The 15,928-nt window shown below is 48.5% G+C and overlaps 1 protein-coding gene across 1 annotated transcript; it reads right to left on the bottom strand.

Moving 5' to 3' along the window:
- Positions 1-1,106: 1,106 nt before the first annotated feature.
- Positions 1,107-13,600, bottom strand: ASB18 (ankyrin repeat and SOCS box containing 18). Its single transcript, XM_009900839.2, has 6 exons — positions 13,566-13,600; positions 12,950-13,224; positions 11,756-12,023; positions 3,103-3,601; positions 2,108-2,221; positions 1,107-1,292 (listed from the first exon to the last, which is right to left on the bottom strand). The coding sequence occupies exons 1-6, from the start codon at positions 13,598-13,600 to the stop codon at positions 1,107-1,109; spliced, it is 1,377 nt and encodes a 458-aa protein (XP_009899141.2).
- Positions 13,601-15,928: the final 2,328 nt, after the last annotated feature.

Genomic DNA, 15,928 nt, shown 5'->3' with positions numbered 1-15,928 from the left:
GTAAGCAGCAGGTGGAAGCTGAGAGGGGGGAAATTTCCTTCCTTCCTCATTTCCACACTACCTGCTCTGCAGGCACCGTCTCTGGGAGCCAGGGATGTTGCCTGCACCTTGCACACATCAGCTGTATAACCCACAATAGTGTTGGGTGCTGGTGCAAAGTCCAGCCAGACATGCAAAAAGGTTGATTTATTTATATGTGTATTTTAAAATCGTTAGTGTAATTAAGCAGCGGAACAATTTGGCGAGCACTGTGGCAGAGCTGCTAGCGCAAGGCCAGCTGTTCTGCTAAGGGGCATGTGCATGTGCTTGATTTGGTTCAACAGAAATTAATCTGGGGAGCCTGAGGGTCTGGGAAAACCAATCCTCACTCCTCCCGGTACCTTTGCCAAGTTGCTGTGTGAAAAGCCCAAACTGCTCTGCTTTGGGTTTCTGTTGACCTCTTCAGCCCCTCTGCATGCCAGTCTGGGAGTGGTGCTGGGCATGAGGGGCACAGCAGGTGCACCTCTTGGGCTGTGGGGAGCCAGGAGAAACAAGGAGCTGTGTCTCACCCCCCTGCCCCCTTCTTCTGTGTGGAGTAACCAGCTCTTTCATGGTGTCATACACACACACACACAAAAGCCCCCAAACATTTTCAGGTCTATTTTGCAGTCTATGTTATTACCACTGGATACTGCACCCTGCAAGCAGCTTCTGTGGTGCACCTTTAGTTCCAGTTCTTCTTGTGCCACTCTGTCTAAGGGGTTTTGATGCCCATGTGGGCTGATTTTAGTCATCCTCCATGCATGCTTGCCTTTGCACACCTGAGGAGCCCTGCTGCTTTGCAGAGATCCTTTATAATGAGTATTATTCATATCTGTGGCTTGCGCCTGTAACAGCTACTAATCATTTTATTACTCTTTATAATCTATTTAAAGCACAATTAGAAAAAAATCTATACAAAGTTACAGCTGAAAGCACATTTTAGTTATGTTATAAATCCCTGAAAAACAACCATCTATCATGAAAACTGGTGCTCCTTGGCTCAGCTGACAGAAATGGATGCTGCTGAGGGACGAGAAGGGAAGGAAAAGCTGGATGATGGACCTCAGCTGGCTCCTCTTGGCCCCTCAAAGCATGACTCCTTCAGGTTCCAGCATCAGGTAATCGTGCAAAGTCTTGGGCACAGGCAGCAAGGGGATAAGGCAATGGCATTTGCTGCCAAACTTCTTCCGAATGGCAGAGCGGCATAAATGTTGCAGGCACCGGACTGTGCCTGCCAGCCGGAAGAAGGACTCATAGAAGGGCTGGTGTTGCTGCAGAGAGAGAGGGAAAAGAAAAAACGTTAGCACTGGTTGGTTTTATTTTTGTCTTTATTAAGCCAGAGACACTTCTGAGGTTAATATCTAAGGGGAGAAGATAAGAAACCCATTGGTGGTGTGTTGCCTGTGGCTTAGGAGTCCATGTGTTGCTGTGGCTCCTGCAAGCAAAGGCTAGATGAAGAATTCTCCTGTGGAAGTGCATTTGAAGAAGCCCAGCCCCACTGCAGACATTATTTGGGGAGGATGCTTTCACATCCACCACCAGCAGCATTCCTGCAGAGAGCCTTAGAGCTGACATAGAAGAGACCTGCTTGTTTCTAAGATGGAGAAACAAAGGAGGGTTAGTCTGGGCACCCTCAACCTTTCCTTAACTGGGAATGAAAATAATGTTCCCCATCCCCTAGAATGCACTGAAGAGTTTTATTTGTATTTCACCATTTTGACACCCTTGCAGCCAAGCTAGCCAAAGATCTTCTGGGGCAAGGCAGCCATCTGAGATCATTCAAGTTGCACAGCTGAAGACAAGGTTTATAAATCTCAAATTAGTGGTGTGGGCTCCTGCCGGGTAATGGTCTGGCTCCGGGGTTGCTTCTAGATGCTGGTACTGTATTTTGTTGTGAGCCAGGGGCAGGAACAGAAGTTTTGGTGCTGATGGAGCTACAGGCATGCAAAGCTGCTGAGATGAATTGGGTGTGTGGTGCTTCTCTGAGGACTATGTCCCCCCACCCTGCCCCCTCAAGTGAAGTTTGAGCAGGGGAAAAAAACACTCTTGGTGGGTAAAAGTCTTTCTTCGGGGCTTTTTGTCTCACCTGAAACACGTCCTCTGGTACAGCTTCAGCCCACTTCTCAGAGATAGGGATTTGAGAGTATGAATTGAAGAGGACTTCAATGATCTCTGGGATGGCTGCGCAGGAATTCAGCACCTGCTTGCAGGCAATGGAGGGATTCAGACAGAGATACATGGCTCAGAGAGGTAGTGTCCATGTGCTGCAGCCAGGCCTCTTCCCACCCCACCACAGTCCAGGCTAGGACAGTATTGTGTCAGTATGAGGCAGGCATAGGGTTTATCCCAGCATTCTTTGGAGTTCTATCTCCATCTGTGAAGCAGTGGGAAGACCTGCCTTGCTCTGGCACTTCTTCATCTGGATGCAGCCCTTGTTTTTTATTTACATTTTTGGCTTGGGTGTGATAAGCCAGGATATTGTTTTCTCTGATGTAAAATCAGTGAAACATTGAGCCATAAGGTTAATGTACCAAGCCTGTCTCTCACATCCCCAGGCAGGTAAAAATTCATGTTCCTGGTTCCCCACATCCATGTTCACTCCATCCAGCCCTTCACTCTACCTGCTTTTGCCTGCTGTCACATCATGTGGGTGTTTTCATTTCCATCATTCTCAGTAGCATTGCCAACACTTGTACTTGGGCAGGGATACTTCACTGAATTCCCCCAACCCACCAGCTTTTTATTTCCTAAAGCATCCTGACCCTAATTGATAGGGCAGGAGGAAATGGCCTCAGGTTGTGCTGAGAAGGTTTAGATTGGGCATTGGGAAAAATCTCTTCACTGAAAGCACTGTCAGGCCCTGAAACAGTCCACCCAGTGAAATGCTGGAGTCACCATCCCTGGAGGGATTTGAAAGATGTGTAGATGTGGTGCTGAGAGGCATGGTTTAGTGGTGGACTTGGCAGTGCAGGATTAACAGTTGGAATTGATGACTATAAAGGTCTTTTCCAACCTGAACAGTCTATAACTGCAAGATCCCAGGAGTGAGGGGATGTAGAGGTGTTATTTTGGGGCTGGTACCTTGGCAAAGGCAGAGGGCCATATCCTCTGGGAGCCATGGTTGAGCAGCAGCTGGACGGTGAGGTGGGGCCGCAGCTCGCTCTTGAAGGCAGCACTCTGCAGCACACAGCAGAGTGGGGAGACACCGCTGTAGTCGATGGCGTTGACATCGGCCCCGCACTGCAGGAGGAAGCGCACCAGGATGGCGTTGGCAGCCCCACATGCCTTGTGCAAGGGGCTCCTCCGTGTCACATCCCAGGCATCAATGTTAGCGCTGTGGGCAACCAGCAGCTGACAAAGCTGCAGACAGCCCTCTCCCGTGCCCGGAGCCTGCCCACAAAGGACATTGAGGGCTGTCTCCTCCCGTATGCTGCGCGCGTCAACACAGGCCCCGTGGCGCAGGTAGAGGCGGGCATGGTCACAGAGGCAGTGCCTGGCTGCCACATGCAGGGCTGTCTCTCCACTATCCTCGCTGGCCAAGTTGATGGAGGCTCCATGTCCTAGCAAGAGCTTGGCACATCTGCAAAGAGATGGAGATGCTGGAGGGTGCACTGCCTGGATGGATTCTGGGAGGCATGGGTTAGAATAGGAGCCATGGGGGATGATGAGGTTAAAGGTGGCACAGGATGAGAATGGAGGTCAGAACAGTGGTGGGCTCCAGCCAGGGTTGTGGCACTCCAGGTGTTTGAGAGGGAGCAGCAGAGATTGGGTAGGGTGATTCTATGCCCTGGTGCCCACTATGGTGGTGGTGGTGATGATGGTTTGGGCAATGTCTCCCTCTTGCCTTGACCATTCTGATTCATGAATGGCCAACCTTGACTACCTCAATCACCTTGACCATCCCAGACTCACTAGGCACTGGTAATCCTTCTCCTGGCTGTGCCAGCGGTCAGGCAGTGCCAGCAGTGCCCAATGTTAGCTATACCAGCAGGGTTTGTCCCAGATGGTGAGGGCATCATCTGTCCATGATGAGGAAACATAGGGTGATGGGCCTTTTCATGCCATCAATCTGTCAGCTGCAGTTTAATCTCCCAGTATGGGTGCAGCCCTGGGGTATTAAGGAAATGATCTATATAATCCCACCCCTTGGCTGACATCCATAGAGCTTCTCAGCTGAAACCATCCTAAACTGCTGTCTCCAGTTTTATCTGTGCTGGGACCAAGCTGACATGGAGGGAAAGCTTTAGTGATGCCTCTCTGCAGCAGAAGAGTTCAGTGTGGGTTTGCTTAGGTATAAAAATGGATTCTTCTTCTCCTGGCAAGGGACCCAAGCACCTGTACTGGGCTCCTGCCCCACGGAGGACTGAAGTATTGTGGGTTTTGCCTGTACTGAAAAGAAACACCTTTGCAGATGGTTGAAGCCTGTGGGAACAGTTTTGCTGGCTTGTTTGACATCTGATGATGAAGTGGCAGCACCTGCAGTTCCCAGGAGGAACAAATAAAGGTAAGCAATCCTCTCCATCTCCAATTGCTTCTTCCACCTCTTCCCTCCAACATCACTCTGTATGATTACACAGGAATGTTGTGGGTTTTACAAGATGGAGACACTGGCTCCCATCAGAGCTTTCTGCCTGCATTCTTCTGACAACAGAGGAGGGTTGAAGATACCTGGTATGCCCTGGTGGGTTTCTGTTATTTTCCTTGGTGTTTGTTGGTAACTGGATGTGATCAGCCAGTCTATGTGAATCAGAGTGACTGTTCCACCTCCTGCCGGGAGCTGCTGGGGCCAGCACTGCTCAATGTCACTGCCCTGGCAGGGCTATTGGCAGCCAGGTTAGTGCATGGGGCTGAATTCAGCACTGCAGCATGGAGGAGATAATTTTTTAGAGGGAGGGTCAGACCCACATGCCACCCAAGTAAGACCTTGAAAACGTGGCCAGCTCTTATTTCCCAAGAGATGTTGCTGGGGAGCTGGGAAGAGCCCACCTACAGGAAGCCTCAGCAGTGACTGGCGGGGTTGCAGAGTTGTATATTAACCTTTATCACACCCCTGCCTCTTTTATTTTTCTCTAATATGCCTTTTTTTTTTTTAGCTCAGGTGTCACTCAGAGCCCCCAGTTTGTGGGCTGATACACAAGCAAAATGAAGGGAAGATGTGGGGTAGTGGAGACCCAGCCTGCTCGCTTTAGCATGAGGGAAGGGGAAGAAGAGGAGTCCTAAGGTGGAAGAATGGTACCAGGGCACTGCTTATTTTTTCCTGGTACAGATGAATGATAACATATGTGAGGAAAATAATAATTTAAAAATAGTAGTAGTAATAATTATCTACTTGAATCTTTTTGCACTTATGACATCACCTCCCTCAAAGTTTGATGGGAGCTGGTGAGACATTCACTGTCTTTGTTGGTGCAGAATCTGGAAATACCTCCTCAGGCTGCTTTCCCAGCGCATATCGAGCCTGAGTTTGTCAGGAAAGTCTTGCAACATGTGTGGGGAGAGGCTGTTTCTGCAGCTTTTGCAGGTGTAATGATCCCAAGTGCTCTCAGCCTACACTGGACCTCACTGGAGGCATCTGCTACTCAAGGTCTCTGCTGGGGATGCAGTTATGAGAGAGCAGATTGAGTATGGGGTTGTGCTAGCCCCTAGATCCTCAGATCCTTACTTTACAATTCCTTTTTCACTCTAAAAGTTGCTGAATCCTTTTCAGAAGTAATGGCTTGTCTGACTGAGATTTTTATGGCACTTGCTGTCTGCTGCAGCTCTTTGTTTTACTGGGAGGGGTCTCTGGCTGAAGGAAATCACACCATGACTCAGTCATGTCTTTAGTGGTCTTGTCTGTCCTTGGCAGCAGGGAATTTGTAGCCCTAATTATAATGACTCTCTTCAAACCTCTCTGGTTAGCTTAATCCTGATGTCACAGCTCTGGCACACTAAAATAGTATATTTGGGGCAAACCAGGGCATGGTTTTGCAGGCAAAGATGGGGCAAAAATGTTTTACAACTTGGTTGTAAAACATGCAGTAGCCTAGTCCTGGGGAAAAATCCCTTCCCCTTTAAAAAAAAAATTAAAAAAATTATTATTATTTTTCAGTAGATCATACTTGAAACATCTCTGCTCCTTCCCAGACAAGGAGACAGCTGTGCCTACAGACCCTGGGCACAAGCCCAAGCCAGTTTTTGGCAAGGGCTATTTATGGAGAGAGCGGGGGCTGAAGGTTTCTCTCTGCACAGGTGAGACAGAGAGAATATTCCCATGCCCATAATCACCAGGTGAAGGGTGGTACGTTATAGGTTGCCTGGCAATGACAAGAGCTGTGCTCAGCCCCTCCAGCCCAGCCCCCTTGCTCTGCCGTGGGGTTTTCTCTCACTGAGAGAGGGATGGGAATTCAGTACAATTTCAATCCCATGTGGCCTCCTGCTAGCCATCCCAGATTCCAGAGAGAGAATTCCAGAGTGGAAATGTCATCCTTTCCAGATCCTATTTTCCTGATGGGTTGTTCTTATTTATTATCAAGTCCAATGGCTGAACTTGGAAGAAACCCAAATCAGTCTATATTGAAATTTCTCCCTGGATACTCTTCCCTTAGCAAAGAGGGAAAGTTAGTGAGGGGCTATAAATAAGAGATGATCTTCTCCAGTTAATTGGATTGGTGTGGAGCCTCCTGTTGGGATGTATGGAGCATCAGCAGGTATTGGGTAGATGCTGTTCATGTTTGCTGGCTATGTGCCCCTATTTTACTCCCTAATCTCAGCCCATGAACTCATATGCTGTAAAACCTCACCAGTGTTCCTAGCCTCTTGCTTGACTTTTATGAGCATCATGTTGTTCACCATCCAGTTTGATTAAAATCCCACTAAATAAGGCTCAGCAATTGCTTAGGGCTTTTTGAGGGCTTGTCTCCAGGTTTTTGGGAATATTACAAGAAGCTGTGGGTTTAGGTCAGCGCAAGTTCAAACATAGGGTGGCAAAGCAAACCAGTCTGCTTTCCATCCAGCTGGGTACCACTGTCCTGGCTGAGAAGCTTGCTGATTGCAGCAATACCCTCACAGAGCCACCCTGACACCCAGCTCTGCCTAATTTTTACTGGTTGAAACTAATTTTGAAGCCCTTTTTTTGCCCCTTTGTGGGTGACGGGTAACACACCCACGTGTCTCTTCTTTTGGGTAAGCCCCTCACTATGTTAAAGGCACATGAATTAATGATAACTGGTGTTAATACCACAGGTTTTCCTTGCACTAGGGTCCTGGCTCAAATAAACAGGATATAACGATTAGGGTTTTATTTTCTTCCTTCATCAATAGAATTGGGACAGATGTGGGTGCAGTGTTGGGCAGGATGTGCCCAGCATCTTGCCCTCTCTCTGCCAGGATGGCTCCCACCATCCCAGTAGAATGCTGCTCGGTTTTGGATGAAAAATGGGAAAGTGGGATTTAGCTTGAAATGGGATGTGATAAATAACCAGCAGGAGGAGCAGGAGGCTGGGGCAGCCAAGGCAGCAGGAAAATTCCTCTCCCAAAGCTGAGGCTCTCAGTTTTCTAAGGAAAAATCTGCGGTGGGTTGTCTTGGTGTGTTTTTTATTTTATTTATTCTGCCCCCTTCCCCCCCCCCCCCCCCCCCCCCCGGGATCTGGAGCAGGGCTTTTCTATCTTTTCCTTCATTGTTTTTCAAGGCATCCCAGTGACCATCTCCCAGTTTCTTTTTGTAATTTATTGCAGGGTTGATCCCTCTTGGAAAAGTAGCCTTCTCCAAACTGTCTCTGAATGCAAGGATTTTCCTGTTAGTTTCCTAAAAGGAGGAGAAATGAAGCCTGTTTTGTCTTTACAAGATGAAAGTCTTTTCTGGTACTGCAAGCCCACGGGTGAACCATGGTAATGCCACACTGGTGCAGGGTCCACTCCATTGCCATGGTGTGAACTCCTTCCCAGGAGCACTGCTGTTTGCGCCGCCTCTCTGCCAAAGCCTCATAAGCTGTGGATGCTCATCTGTATGAGCTCTTGTTTTGTCATGCCAGCTCGGGGAGCAGCTTCTCCAAAACTGGGCTCAGGCTTTCCTCTGTATTTGCTCCTGGGCTCTTAATTTTCTGCTCAGGACCCTTGCAGGAGATGGTTTTCCCTGATGTGGGGATCAATTCCCGAAACAATGGCTCCAAACGCTCCGAGGTTTACATTTGAGCAATGCTAAATGGAGCAGAGGAGAAGGCTTAGCACTAGATGATGCTAAATGCTGGCTTTTGAATTTTTTATTTAGTTATTTAAAATTGTAGTGATGTTTATTTCTCACAGCCAAAAGGGCAGTGTGTCTGGGCCGGTGCTGGAAGAGGGCCACAGGGCCAGTTCCACCAACAGCTTGTTAGTGCCCCTGTGCCTGGTGTTTGGAAGCCTTGTTACCTTGATCATGTTCCTTTCTAGTTACCTGCCTTCCTGCTTGCCTCCTGTTTCCTGCTAATTACTCCCACGACAAACTATCCTCATCTAACATCTCCTAAGTGAAATCCATGCTGTCTCCCTGAGCTAACAGCTCTTCCCTTCACTCCCTTACTACCTTGTTTTTCATATGGAGCCCCTTGGACTCGCTCTCACAGATTCACAGAATGGTAAGGGTTGGAAGGGACCTCTGGAGATCATCTAGACCAACACCCCTGCTAAAGCAGTCACCTAGAGAAGATTGCATAGGATTGTGCCCAGGTGGGCTTTGTATCTCTCCAGAGAAGGAGACTCCCCAAGCCCTCTGGGCAGCCTGTTCCAGTGCTTTGCCAAAAGATCTCTCCTCCCACACTGACTCATCCCACCATTTATCTCTTATCCCACAGAGCCGAAGGCTGGAAGCCAGAGAACAACCCTAGTTTCAGCTGCCAGGGTGCAGAGAAGGCTGAAGAGGTGAACACAAGGGTATCACACATCCGTAAGATCAATTTGCATGGAAATAGGGGTGACATCTACTTTTTTAATCCCTTGTCTTAACTAAGTCCTCTTTGCTATGTGGAATGCCGGGGAAGGCAGACCCTGGAGGATTTGTCTCCAGGTAGGCTCTCTCTGGTTGCATGGGAAACCTGGGATTTTCAAAGAGCTTTTACCAACTCGGAGATCTAAAGGACTCCTCTACAAACGTGGTAGTATTTGCCATCCCTTCTGCTGCGGGTACCACGATGGATCCCGCATGCCTGCGATGTGCCTTCCCACCGCCCCACGCCCGCTCTTCCCCCCTGGCACCGCCATGAGAGTCGAGACTCTTTCTCTCCCCTTCAATTATTTTTATTTTATTTTTTTTCGGGGTGCCAATAAAGATGGACTCCTTTAATCATCCCAGCTTTAAGAGGGAAACGGGAGAGTGCCAGGGAGAGAGTGCAGTGAATTTAGAGACTCATCTTACCCCACCATGTTAATTATCTCCGCTGTAAAAAAGAGGTCAAGGAGAGGAACTCTACTAAATAGGCCGACGTTGGCATGAACAGCTCCTAAAGTGAAGAAGGTAAGACTGAACTTTACTGGAACTTTTTTTTTTCCCATCTCTTCAAAAAGCTCCTAGATTAAAGCTCTGATATCCTTTTTGTTGAAATCTCATGGATTCTGAAGCTCAAATGGCTGGAAGGAAGCCCAGATAATTTTTTTTTTATCCCAGTCACTGAGAGGCTCAAAGGTTTTAAGTCCTGCCCCCATGGTGAATTGCCGAGTATATGGGAATACAGAAGAACCTGGCACATAGGTGTTCTGGCCATTGTTATCGAGAGGGAGAAAAATAAAATAGCTCTCTATGTAGGTCAATGACCTGATCTTTATTGTCAGTAAAAAATTAAGGATGACCTAAAATCTACTACTCGATTAAAAAAAAAAAAAAATAAAAAAAAAAGAGAGAGAGAGAGAAGGTAAAGTAGTCTCCCCCTAATCAAAGAGGACATGTTTGTGTTACCCGAAGCTTGACCTCCTCAGCCTCTAACTTTAGCAAAGTCTTTGCCATTGAAAAGCAGTGGTCGAAACCTCAAAACCTGTCTGAAATGTCTATTAATTTTTTGATCTTTCAAGGGAGTTGGCTTAGTTATTGTAGAAGCCCCCGTAGAGCCAGGGAGCGTAGTTAAGGGTCTCTCAGCATTTCCATTATAAAGCTCCAATATTCAAGGGCTTATAACTCAGCTGTTTCCACGTTGTGTCTGTCTGATCACTGTGTTGCAGTTTGCTGGCTCACCTGCCGTCCCCCTCCATCCTTCTGGGAGAAATGACATGTACATTGGTGATAACAGCTCATTTTTAATACACATAGATATAATATTTATTTTTACCAAGTTGGGAAGCGCCTGGCTAAAACTGGGATGCCTGGACTTCTGTAGGCCATGAAGTTCTCTCCATGCACCCGGATGTTTCTTTGCCCTGTCTCTGTAGGGTGAGAGCTCTTTGGTGAAGCTTAAATAACCCCTGTGGGAGGTTTTAGGATAGCTTGGGGTTTGGAGACTGAAGACTTTAAGGTCAAAAGTGAGTGTGGGTGTGTGGTCGTTTGAGGCTGTGCCTTTAAGAACAAACACTGCTGGAACACACTGGCTAAGCCCTCTCTCAACCTACCACAGGGTGAAGGAATTAAAACCAGCTCCTTATCAATGATGAGAGTTGCTTGTAGCATCCTCCCTCACCCATCCCACTCCCTCCAATCCTTATCACAGCAAAGATGTGCTCGATGAGTTCCTAGATTTTTGGCTGAAACAAAATTTGTTTAGTGTCTGACTTTTGGCTGTCTTACAGAGTCTCTTATTTATAAGTCAGGCTTGAGATATTTACACCTGCAAACCTTTTCCCTTCTGGCTGCTTTTCTTTTGCAGACCTCTTTTCCTGATGCCTAGTTCATGATACCTGGGATCTGCAGTTGGAACCTTGCCTTCATCACCCACTTCAGTTAAGCTCGCTGCCTGCTTAAAGGGTAGAAGATTGAAGCTGAGGTGGATTTCCACTGCAGCTGGCAGGCAATGAAATTCACCACAGCCCTAAGCAGCTCTGTCAGAATATCAAGAGGTGAGCTCTTCATAAAAAAAGAAATGGAAAAAAATTCTAGATTTTCTAGGTCTAATGATTCAGGCACTTAAAGTCCTACTGAGACATATATGCACATGTGGGGAGCTTAGTTTTTTGAAATAGAAGGTTTGTGCTCATCTCTGTATGATACTGATGCTGATCTAGGATGAGAAAGGAGCAGTCACGTGTGGCCAAGCCTGAGCCCTGGCTATAAACTGTGGAGAACCCATACATAGCTCGTGCAGAACAAGAAGGTGGGAGGATTGCTCCCCTTCCCTTAGACCCTATCCCTTTGTTATGGCCCTGGAACTGGGATTTTGGGAGGAACAGGTGCCCTGATTGGCACCAGCCTCCTTCAAGGGTGGGGTTGGCATGGGCTGAGGAGGTTATGTGCCCCATGATGGAAATCATCCTTAGCATTTCTTGGGAAAGCAGGACACTTTCTTTTCAGGATAAATTATCAGAAAAGAGGAGGAAGGAAAAACATTTAGAGCTAGGCAGGGCTGCTCCTGTCCGTGTGAAGGAAACCTGTGCCTGGCACCAAAACGTCCCTCTTTGGCTCTGCTCTACTTGCCGCAACAGCCAACAGAGCTGGGAGATGTGGGAGCATGTGGAATGCCTTAGTGAGGACTATGGCATCTTTTTTTGCACCCTGCAGAGGCAAAATAAAGGGAGGCTGCATGCAGGGGAGGCAAAGTGAAGTTGTCAGCAGAGGATGCTGATGGGAGAATCTTCTTACCCCAAGGAGTCTTGGGTTGTGCAGAGGTGCAGTGGGGCCAAGCCCTCATCGCTCTGCAGGTTAGGGTCAGCCTTGTGCTCCAGCAGCAGCTCCACGCAGTTAGTGTGTCCCCCCAGGCAGGCTTCGTGCAGGGGCCCGAGCCCCCCTGGTGCCAGGTTGGGGTCAGCCTGTCGGTGGAGGAGATGGCGCAGGCAGGCAGCATGACCATGGCGGGCGGCGAGGCACAGCGAGGTGGTCACCTCCCGCTTGTACTCCAGTGACCACAGTCCTGTGGGGAGCAGGAAGTGTGTGGCTGACACAGCTGGGGACCCACAGGTTTTGCACCAGGGACTGGGCTCAGTGACATTCCCATCCAGGGGCCCAGAGAGGTGGTAGATTCCCCATCCCTGGAAACATTTCAGGTCAGGCTGGACCAGGCTTTGAGCAACCTGATCTAGTTGAAGATGTCCCTGCTCACTGCTGGGGGGTTGGACTAGATGAACTTTAAAGGGCCCTTCCAACCCAAACCATTCTATAATCCTGTCCACAACCAGCTGCACAGGGGACCTGTGCCAGACCTTGCTGGCAGGTACTAAAAGGCAGCTCACAAACTCTCCATCTGCACCCAAGTGAGTTAAAAACCTGTCTTTTTAGGGGCTGGGCCTGAAGGCACCCAAGACAGGTGGGAGCATGGTGGGAGGGCGATACAGGGCTGGACATGGGTTTAGGTTCAGATGGAGGAAGGCACTGCTTTTCTTGGCAGCTCTGGGACCTTTGGGCCCATAAATAGTTAAACAGTATGTAGCGAGCATCTGGGACCATCCAAGGTCAGGAGGCACCAGATATCACTATCCTGGGAGCATCTTCCTCCCAGACAGGATCAGGCTGACCCCCTGCATGGAGAATTCGAGCTGTGAGCACTCTTGCAAGAATGCTCAAGGCACTGAACATCCTGTACCAACCTGAAAAAATCATCTGGACACACACTTGTAAGGTTTCCCTGCCCCGGGGGTGGATTAGAATGTGCAGAAGATTGAAAAATAATGAAAGAAAATGTTGACTATCTCTGGGCAGGGCATGGCCAGCTACCCAGAAAGGAGCAACCTCTATAAAAGCACTGTTAGGCACTGAAACACCCTGCAACCCTCCTATGTAGGGTTAGTAAATACCCATTTATTTTATTTTTTAATTGACTGGCCTTGAAAGGAAGAGTACCTGAGAGTCCGTAAGATGCTTGGCTTTTCACCTGCCACTCCAGCTCATTTGTACTGATCTCAAAAACCAGGTTGACATCTTGATAGTATTGGTCAGTCAGGACCTCAAGGCTTCTCAGGTCTCCCGTGACCAGGGCCATGTAATACTTGGTGGCAGGAGTGTGAGGCGTTAGAGGAAACTCCGAATCCACTTTGAGGGAAATCTGCAGCTTTTCTGTCACCGGTCCTGGTAACTCGCCCATTCCAGTCCTTCCTCTGTGTGTGTGTAGGTCCTCACTGTGAGGGTAGATGGGCTTTTATAGTTCATTGTTTCCATCCTCCTGGGTTCATTGTCTAATTATAACCCAGTTAAGGATCTATTGTTATTGTATTTATAACTCCAGCGGGGTCAGATGATAACAGGCACGCGATACAATGAAGGTCAAATGGTCACTGAGTTGTGTTGCAGCAGCACCTCCTGGATTCGATTGGCTGGTTTAATTGCAGGCAGCAGTTTGGGACCTGGGTCTTTAGGTTGAGAGGAAAATGGTGCCTAGCATTTAGAGAGTAAGAAAAAACCCAATTTAATCAGGTCCTGCCTACCAGACTCTTGCTCTGAGAAAGTGTTGGTTTTTTACCTCTGCAAGACTTCCTTTGTGAGTTTCCTTGGCATGGCTGTGGTGACATCCAGTTGCCTGGCCCCAGAGACCATGGGAAGAACACGAATGTGCAAAAATACCACAGCGTGTCCATCCAGGGTAAGGTTGTGTTGAGCTGGGGGTGTCTAATTTGGGGTCCCTGTGTAAAAGACCCTCTGTTTTGAGGACATTGTTCAAGAGCATCCACAGTGGGATCTAATTTGAGGTCAACCTTTGTGGTCTTTCCCATTTTCTTTTTCCCCCTGAGCCCAAGGTTGGACTTCCCACTTGCCCCCAACTGCTTGGTTGGTTTGAACCTCTGAGTCGCATTGTCTTTCTCTCTTCTTTTACCACTTGTTGTTACCACTATGCTGCTACCTCCTTGCTGTGCGCTTTCTCCCTTCTCATGTCAACTGAACCACCTCTTCAAAGTATTGCTTCAGTGTCAAAAATAGCCTCATTATTCCCTGGGGTCCCTGAGTTGGTGCAGGAGGAGGTCTGGAGACCCAGGCAGTGGTAGAGTTTGGGATTGCTTTCCACAGAGGCTTATGCTGGGTTGTATTTTCACAGCCCTGGCTCGCTTTCCCTCACTGCTCATTAGTATCCTGTGACATTTTCACAGTGGCATGGAGGAAGCCTTCCTTCACGTGCCAGGGGTATTGCCTTCCTGTGGTACGGAGCACCTCTCACTCTGCCAGCTGGGTGTGGGTATATTTAGCAGGGAGTCTAGACCTTCCTGGACAGACAGAGGCTAATTTTGCAAGGGGTTGTGTGTGTGTGTGCGTGGCATTACACTGCCAATGAGAGAGTGTTGAAATACCCTGTGATCCCTTCTTGCCAGCCTTTTAATCAGCATTTATTTGCATATAACACTCAGTTCTTGGGTCAGAGGAATGACAGGATTAATAGCGTTGCTGACAGAGCAGGCTAAAAATAGCCAGGGCCAGCAAGAGCAGCAGGAGCAAGTCCTCTTGTAGCTGAGTGGCACACAAATGCATGAGCCTGAGCTCCTGCCAGCCAAGTCAAGTGCTTTTTCCACTGGTGAGTGGAAAGTGATGTCAGGATGAAAGGATACTTCTGATTTTAAGGGGAATGCTGGCCTACAGACAGGAGTGATTTACTGCTGACAGGCACTGGCAGCCAGGACACCTGCAGAGCATCCTGGGGCTGGCCAGGAGAGTGGGAGAAGTCCTCAGTTAGGTTTGTAAGGAAAACAGGCGAGTTTTAACTACTTGTCACATCTGAGCAGCAATTTTGAGTGCTGGGGATGGCTGGGACCTTGCAGTCCTATCATCTCCTCTGCCACTGTCTACTCTTGGGCACATCACCTCTCCTCCCACCATCCTGGTCCTTATGCCTCAAGACCCTGAGGCTCCAAGGGCCTGATCCCACAACCTGGGATCATCCTTATGTTTCCTTACTTCATTAGACTTGTTCCCATACAGAACTGGGCCCCAAACATTGGCAAGAGTGAGCCCTTCATTAGCGGTAGCCTCACACTCATTAATCTCTAACGCAGGGGTATCATCTTAACCTTCTCCCTGCACACAACTGTTTGCAGAGTACACCTCATTTAACAAAACATTAAGCATTTTACTTACCCGGATAAAGTGTGTCTATTAATAATGACTTAAATTGTCTGCGCTGGCTTCACATTACGAGGAAAACTCATTCCTAGCATGCAGAAGCAAAATGACTTCAGCACAAGCTTGTTCCCTATGCTAAGCTGCCACATGACAACTTACTCCTCACAACAGGGACATTCCAGCCTATAATAACCTGCCCTGCTGGCTCACAAAAGCCATGAGGCTGCCTTAAAACCCCCAGCAAGTCCAGATGTGCCCATGCCGAGAGCTCCTGGCATTGCCACCGTAATTTACAGCTGCCCTCCAGCAGTGGAAAATGGCATTATTTATTTATTTTTTTCCCAGGGAATTTCCCAATGCAACGAAGGAGCCTGAGGGCCAGCAGCCTACGGCACTGCCTCCTCCAGCTGCTTTCAAAGCGTGGGTTGCGATGAGTGACTGATTTAAGGCTTACACCTCCTCTTACCCGCCCTGAAATAATTAAAACAAGGCAGCTTAAGTGCTGAATCTCCCTGTCATGGCTGTGTCCCCCTTGGCACCCTGTAGCCACGGGGAGGGGATGCTATGCCTGCTACCAGGGGAGTGAGAGAGGTCTGCAGACAGGGTGGTGAGGCCACCGTGCTGCAAGATAAACCATCGGATGCCCAAGCCTACCTTGGAAGGATGGTGGTGTGAAGGTGGCTCTCCTGAGTAATGCTTGCTTGTCCTCCCTGGGCACCATTCCCAGCCTGGAAGTCTGGGGTGGGTAGTATAATCTCTTCTCCTGGAGCCAGGTGC

The sequence above is a fragment of the Dryobates pubescens genome, chromosome 2 (genome assembly GCF_014839835.1).
Source record: "Dryobates pubescens isolate bDryPub1 chromosome 2, bDryPub1.pri, whole genome shotgun sequence".
NCBI classification, from domain to species: Eukaryota; Metazoa; Chordata; class Aves; order Piciformes; family Picidae; genus Dryobates; species Dryobates pubescens.
The sequence above is the reverse complement of the archived record's forward strand: the minus strand, read 5'-3'. Positions and strand labels throughout refer to the sequence as shown.